Below are 8,117 nucleotides of genomic sequence, written 5' to 3'. Positions count from 1 at the left end.
ATCTGATGAAGAGTTCAAAGCTGTCAGAAATAAATATTTTTCAGATATTAAAAGAGCTAAAACAGACTACTGAAATAAATTTCTTAAAGAAGCACAAGAGAAGGAAGTTTTTAAAGTGTTTAACTATACTAAAACAAGAAGTGTAGCAAAACTTTCAGTCTTAGAATATGAGTTTCCGAATAAATCATATACAGCAAACTCTTTTGAGAAAAAATATCAAGCTTTCATGAGAATTCTCTTTCAGAACTCATCAGATTCAGATTCAGATTCAGAGAAAGAGAATATATCACTTCTCAACTACATTGATAAAAATGACTGAGAATGATCTGATCTTACATAAGATAAATTAAAGTCAGCTATCTTCTCAAGTTCTGTTAAAACTGCTGCAGGTTCTGATTCAATTAATCACTTAATTATTCAAAATACATATTCCTACTTAAAGAATGAATATTTTGAGCTCTTTTTTAATCTCTTGAAAAATGAATATCATTCTGAATGCTGAAGAGAAGTCACTGAAGTGATTCTTACAAAATCTAATAGAAAAACTTCAATTTCTAAGTCATATAGAGTAATATCTCTATTGAACTGTCTAGAAAAGATTTTAGAAAAGATAATAGCTACTTAACTATCTTTTATAAGCTCTATAAGTGATTCTCTTTTATTCAGTGAATAAATGAGAGATAGAAAACAGTGTTCTGCAATTGACACTGTTCTCTCAGTTATTCATAATATTCAAATAGCAAAGTATGAGAGTCTGATCTCAACTGCAGTTTTTATTGATATAAAAGAAGTATTTGATCATGTTTCAAAGTCAAAGTTAATTCAGACACTGAAGATATTAAAACTGTCACTTTCTCTACTAAAATGAGTCAACTGTTTTATATCTAAAAGAATTATATAACTCTTCTTTGATGAAATGAAATAAGACAAGACTGAGATAAAAATAGAAGTATCACAGAGATCTTCAATCTCACTCATTTTATTTATAATATACACTGCATATCTATTCAAAAATAGAAATATGAGAATAGTGTGATCTCTGAGTTATATGAATAATATTGATCTAGTCTACAGCTCAAAAACTATCAAAGAGAATTTGAAAGTAATTGAAGAAGCTGTAAAGAAAATCTTTATTAGAGTAGATATCAATCAAATTCAATTTAATATGAATAAAACTGAGTTAATTCATTTCTTTTCTAGATTCAATGAGAAAGAACTATCTCTAACTCTTTTAAATAGAGAGATTAAACCCAGTGTAAATATCAAATGATTAGAAGTATGATTAAACTCTAAGTTGAATTTTAAATATCACATTTAACAAAGAACTGTCAAGGTAGAAAGACTATTAAACAATATAATCAGGCTATTAAATACAGAGAGAGATCTATCTCTTCAGGCTATGAGATAGTTATATATAGTCTGTATTACATCAGTAGCTGATTATGAAGTTCAAGTTTGATGAAATAATCAAGAGAATTTCACTGAACTCTTTCAAAGTCTGCAAAACAGAGTCTTGAGAAGAATTCTGAGAGCATTCAAATCATCTTCTATTAAAGCAATGAAAATTGAAGCTTCAATTCCTTCTTCTGCTATTAGATTTGAAAAGGCCTGTATGAACTATGCTCTGAGAGTTGTAAAGATAAGCTTAAATTATATAATCAGAGAAAGAGTCTCTTCTTCATTTTCATCAATTAACTCTGGAAATGAACTGGATTAGAATAGATTTCTTGATTGAAATGAAAATAATTCTTCAAAGAAAATGCCTTCTCAACTGTACAGACTATGCTCTCAGATTAAAAATCAATTTTCTTCTTTAAATATTGAAAAAGTTGATCATGAGAAGTTATCTTTCTGAAGAGAAAAGCTTGAATCTCTTATAGACTTATAAATAAGTGAACTATTAAAAGAGAAAGAATATGAACAGCATTTGAAGAGAATTTCTATAATCAATATAAAAGACTCTATTCTGATTTATTCAGATGACTCAAAAAATGAGAATTTGAATACATTAGATGCAGACATTGCTTATACTGAAGATAATATCAATTTTATCTCAGATTTCTGAAATCTAGACTGTGAATCTGAAGTCTTTGATGCTGAACTATTTGTAATAGTGAAAGCTTTCAAACTCATTGAAATAAAATCTCATAAAAGAGGAAATTGTTTGAAAGAGATATGAATATTCTCTGATAGTCAAGCTGCTTTAAAAAGACTTAGAAATAGTCAGATTTATAATGATTAAATAAATCTTGAACTGATCTTAAACTCTGTTTTAAAAATTCAAAAGAGAAGAATATCAAAGCTGATAATTCATCTGCACTGAGTTCCTGCTTATATGAATATTCATAACAATGAATTGACTAATACAGCTGTAAAAAAGAGTGCAGAATTAAGCAGATCTACTCAAAAAATTATGTCCTGATCTTTTATAAAGAGAAAAATAAAAGAATCTTGTTTAGATAAGTAGAATGAAAGCTGGCAGAAATAAAAGAAGAGTATACATTATTCAAGATTTAAAACAAAACTCAAGTGAAAATCTTGTTTAATTAAATGTAAAAAGAAAATATTCTCATCTATAATACAGCTGAAACTAGAACATGACTATTTCAAATCTTATATACAAAGATTTGATGATAGATTTAACTCAATAGAATGCTCATTCTATAATATAAATGAGAATTCTGAGTATATTGTAATGCACTGTGTATTATACAATAGTCTCAGAGCCAGATTAAAAGAGAAGTATAATCTAAATTAATTAAATATGAGATTCTTATTCTTAACTGAGACAGGAATTAAATACTTAATAGACTTTCTATCAGAAACTCAAGCAGCTATAAGAAAATGACTAAATTCAGAATTATCTGAATATGAAGAGGAGGAAATCAATCAGATATAATCTATTAAAACAGCTATATACTATCTTTTAATAATTTGTTTTGTTACAGTCTTTCTTTACTTTATCTTTTTCTTTCAATTCCTTTCTGTCTATCTATTTAATGTGTCTATCTTTAAGACTGTGTTCTCTTTTCCTTTGTCATGATATTGTCAAATGATTTCAAAGTATCAGATGATGTTAAAATACTGCAATTTATAAACAGTTTTTGTATTCTAAGCTGAAATTTTCTGATTTTGTATATCTGAAATTGATGAATGTATAATAGTTAACTTTACAGATATAGGAAAAACCCTGAGAACTAAAAGTTCTCAGGTAGATGTTATAGTCTCTGACTGCATACATCTATAATTGAAGAATAATAATAATAATAATAATATAATAAATCAATGAATCTTACATGTATTTCTTTAATTTTACAGTTATTGCTGTACAGACATCTTTTCTAATGAGGAAATCAGGGTCTGAATGATGTAATTAATTATTATAATGTTTTTGAAAGAATTGAGGATGAGAGAAGGCCCCAGGTGGCGGCTTATTATAGGCCACAGTGTAGCAAGGGGGTGTTAGTGATTACTACACCTACCCTAGTCACGTGCCACCCCAACCTATTTAGTGTAACTCGCGTAGATAGATTACACAACACAACAATGTTATCCTCCAAGACAAGACACTATATTAAGCTCTTTGTACATAGATCTATCAATACAACCTTCAACTATCCTACAGTTAGGTGGTTGATTATGTTATCCATCTAGTGTTGCGCATTTTAGTGCTCGAAGTGGACATGTCAGCACTAACAAAATAGCAGGGGAAATTTTCTGTCCGCCCATCTCGTTGTTCATGACTGGTCGGCGTAACGTTATCTTCAAATAGAGTCCGTCGTTAGAGAGCCTCGTTGCAGTAATTTTCCAAGTGAAGCTAGGCTGATCAGACTCTGCTGCAATGCAGTGTGTATACGATGGAGAGAAGATTCAAGAATGCATTATCAATAATTTATCAGAGGATTACCCCCACTCTATTCCCAAAGAGGAGGAAGGTCAAAAATAAAGCAAAACACGTGTAGTAGAGTTTTCTGGCAGTACTACCTAGGTATGTTCTGATTGGTCACATTATAGTTTCACATGCAAGCCTAACCTTACCCTGGCGCTGGTTCGGAGCCGCAGCAGTCACATGTCAACCATCCATTCAACCTCGTTTTCTTGATCGGGCTTGGGGGAAATCTCACAAACCTCTCCTTGATCCATCTTTCTCTTGTTGGATTTGAGGTCGTCCCCTGGCTTTGTTATCTATTCAACAGCATCCGCTTGTTGCCCTCCCATACTGAGATCCGAATTGTAAAGTTGTGCGTGTGTGGCCGTTGCACAACTCGCTCCCTCTGCCGACGTGATTAACCCCCCAGGCTTCTGCTTGTTGATATCATTGATATCACAACGGCGAATTCTACTTGTCAATGACACTACCGCCTCTCTGGCTTGGATCTAGTTTTCATATGAGGGACAGAAATTTCGAAGGCATTTACGATTTGACAATAATAGCCCAACCGGGCTGGGCATAATAAGCCCATCGCCGTCCTCATAACCCAATTGGCAACCATCCGATCGCAATCACATTCCCAAGCGGCTTTCACGTGCTAGAGAGAGGAATCGGGCTTGTCAAGGGAACCTATCAGGGGGACCTATTAACTACGCCACGATTGCTAGCCGAATATGACATCGCAAACGGAGGATTCGCCTCTTCCTCAGCTTCCTCCGTATCCTGATCGCACTGTTCAGCCTACATCTACAAATACTACTGCGGCCACTTCTTCCGGATTGTTGACTGCGACTCTCTCAACTCCTGCCAGAATGGTAGTTTCTGGTGGCCCTACTCAAAGGAAGATGGATAACGAGCAACGCAGCCGCCGGGCGACTAGTGCACTTTCGATGGATGACATTGAGGCGGCCCAGGCGCTGGAAGGCCTTCGATCAGGTCAGTTCACGGCATTGATTCAATTCATGAAACCAACGAAAATATTTAATTCTGACTCTGCCTTGATTTTCATAGATTTTGTTCACTCTCCAGCATCGTCTCGTGGTATGGACCCGTCCTCCCAGCCAACAATACCTCCGCCTGGACAGCAGCGACAACAACCTCCATCTCCGGAGCCATTACTATCACTCCTCACATCATCTCACCCCCTTCTTTCTTCCGCCATAAACAGCTCCGTTTCTGTCTATACGTCATCCAAGTCTTACTCTCCAAGGTTCAAATACGGAGCTGAATTTTTGGAGCGAAACATCGGATCTCCTGTGGTGAAAAAAGTTGGCTCCGTCGGCAAGAAGACTGGTGTCGAAGGGGGCATTCGTTGGGCACTGCAAAGGCGTCGGGCTGGTGACGACACTGCTGCCGATTCAGAGATTCCCGACAAACGGCGGAAGATTCGAAATACCAGCACAGACATGATAGACGTAGAGAGAGGGATGGCAGAGCTAACCCCATCCCACACAAGGAGATCGTCCACTGCAGAATCCCTCCCGCCATATGACGATCTTTCATCTCCGAATTATGAAGAGCTGGCCCGGTTGGATAAAAAAGCTTCAAACAACAACCAATCTACGTGGCAAAGCCGACTTATGATCTCTACCTCTGGTCTTGGCGTTGCCATGAGCGAAGAATCCCTACGCAGCTTAACTTATTGTCTAAGCTGGCTTCGATGGGCGAACGGTCGTCTGGGTAATTCAATAGTATCCCTGAAAAAGGTTCTTGAAGAGTACGACTCTTCAAAGAAGGATCAGTCGTTGGACGACGCTGCGAATGCCGAGGATAGATCACGTAATTCCACACGCCTTTTAGAGCAGATACAACAAGTGAAAGGAGATATATTACGCACCCTCAGACAAGTGGTGGATGTGGTTTCTAAATATGCGGGTGGCGCACTTCCCGAAAATGCTCGACATCTTGTCCGCAGACATCTCACATCCCTCCCCCAACGCTTTCGGCTTGCATCCACCATAACCACACCCGCAGATGGCTCTGGCACAGAAGCAGATATGACGACTAGTGCACAGCGTGTTCTAGTTCTCGCAGAGGAGGGATTGGATATGATGGCTCAGGTTAGTGGCGTGGTCAATGATACACTCGTCAGCGCAGAAAGTTGGTGCGAAAAGTTGCGCCGCCCCAAGCCCTCAAGAAATGAACCGACGTCTGCATCTGATCAAGCTCCGATGGCGTTAGATAGCAAAACACCCGTTCCTGGGTCTTCGCCACCGAAGGACGTTGAAATGACCGGTGTGACGGAGAAGTGTTGAGTCATTTGGCGATCGACTTGTTGGCGTACACAAAAATACCTTCCAACCTCAAACCACCTAACCCCGACACCAACAAAAGAACTACATACGCTGAATCCAGCTAGGCTGACGTTCTTCGCGACTCCTCTTCATCATCTAATACCCATCTTACCACATTTATTATGCTCCAAGCTCCGCCCGCAATAAAAACAAGCCTCGATACAATGCTAGACCCATTTTAATCCCCACAAATATTTACCACTCCATCATCCCTACAAATTTCGCGGATGGCGCATAAAATATCCCCATTGCCGCCTCAATTCAAATAAAGCCTCCTACTTTTATCCCCGCTTTTTAACCAAACCGAACCTACCCCAGGCATCGTGACGTTTCACTTCATTCTATGTTGCGCAATTCTGTTTAACCATGTGGCAAATGGGCGAATTCTTCTTTTTATATATATTTTCCGTTTTACTTCATTTTACAGTATCGACTATTCGTGGATTTCGGTTTTTTTTTTTTTTTTTTTTTTTTTTTTTTTTGGCGATTGTGATTCCAAACGAATATCTGGGGCCCTATACACTCATTTCTTTTCTCCACCGTCCTTCCGGATTATGCACACTCTGCTATTCGTTGTGGTCAGCCTCCCGCTCATGCTTTCTCATTTCCTTACATATATGATAAATATTCGTTTTGCCTAAAAAAAAAAAAAAAAGAAAAAAAAAAAAAAAAAAAGAGAGAGATAAGGATACAGGTATGTATGCTGTTTGCTACAATATGGGATGATGTAAGAGTGTTGACTCTCTGGATACTTAGAATGGTTCTTCAAATGACAGATTTACACGAACTCGCAGTGCATACCTACCTGACCGCCAGCTTTTAATAACGTAATCATATTCTTCGTTATAGAAAAGAAGAGAAAGAATTGCAAAGAGAAAAAATCTTTCAAATCTCAAGAATAGAAGACTTATTATTAAAGTCTTAAACAGAGAGATTCAGCAGATATAAAAGCTGAACTCAAATCTTATTTTCAAAAGTAGAAATAAAATTAATCAGCAATTCTTCACTCAGCTAATAGTGATATTTAAACTGGCCGTCAGGACCATGAATTTCATGTTTAATCTCATTTAATCTGATCTCATACATTTCTTAGCATGAATTCTGCTGAGACTAGTTATTAAAAAAACATATAAAGTGACTATATATCAAATCTCAAAATGAAATCATAACTTGAAAAAAATGAGAAAGTGATCTTATTTAATTTCATTTAGTCTCATTCTTAGTGTAAAGTTATAATTTTTAGATATTTTAAGGTTTTTTTTAGACTATTTTAAATTTTTTAGAAAGTAACACTTTTTGATAACACTTAAATAAGATTTAAAGTCATTTAAAGTCATAAAAATAATTTAAATTGAGAAGTGAAAATTATAATCTTATTTGAAAAATATAATAAGAGTAGATAGTAAGTCTTACTGAGATAGTATAAGACTACTATTTAATATTAAAATCATGTAATAAGATTAGTTGAATTGATAATAAAACTATTAAAAATTCTGGTTCTAGTCTCAGACACAGTCACAGAGTCAGTTTAGTAATATTAAAGTTTAAAAATCAGTTGTAATTTCAATTGAATTTTATTTCTTTAATCAATGCTTCTATATACATTTTTCAAATATCAGTTATTATATTTCTGCCTTTAACTTCAGCAGTTTCAACTTCAGCAGTTTTAACTTTATCAAGTATGTAGTATTTTTAAGTGAGATAATCAATGTAAATAATGATGAAATATATAATGAAAAAAATAAAAGAACTGAATACATAATTTTATTATTATTTACATTCAAACTTGCTTGTAAATTTTATTCTAAATTCACTGTTAAATTCTTTATTGATTTTACTGTTTAATTTTCTATTAATTTCACTATTAAATTGTTCATTAATTTTATTATTAA

The 8,117-nt window shown here is 35.0% G+C and overlaps 1 protein-coding gene across 1 annotated transcript; it reads left to right on the top strand.

Annotated features, from left to right (window-relative positions):
* Positions 1 to 4,605: 4,605 nt before the first annotated feature.
* BDBG_01263 (clock controled protein) lies at positions 4,606 to 6,186 on the top strand (the record flags this gene model as incomplete). Its single annotated transcript, XM_002628309.2, has 2 exons — positions 4,606 to 4,867; positions 4,943 to 6,186. The coding sequence occupies 2 exons, from the start codon at positions 4,606 to 4,608 to the stop codon at positions 6,184 to 6,186; spliced, it is 1,506 nt and encodes a 501-aa protein (XP_002628355.1).
* Positions 6,187 to 8,117: the final 1,931 nt, after the last annotated feature.

Source organism: Blastomyces gilchristii (genome assembly GCF_000003855.2).
Source record: "Blastomyces gilchristii SLH14081 genomic scaffold supercont1.2, whole genome shotgun sequence".
NCBI classification, from domain to species: domain Eukaryota; kingdom Fungi; phylum Ascomycota; class Eurotiomycetes; order Onygenales; family Ajellomycetaceae; genus Blastomyces; species Blastomyces gilchristii.
This window is presented reverse-complemented; position numbering and strand designations above follow the sequence as displayed.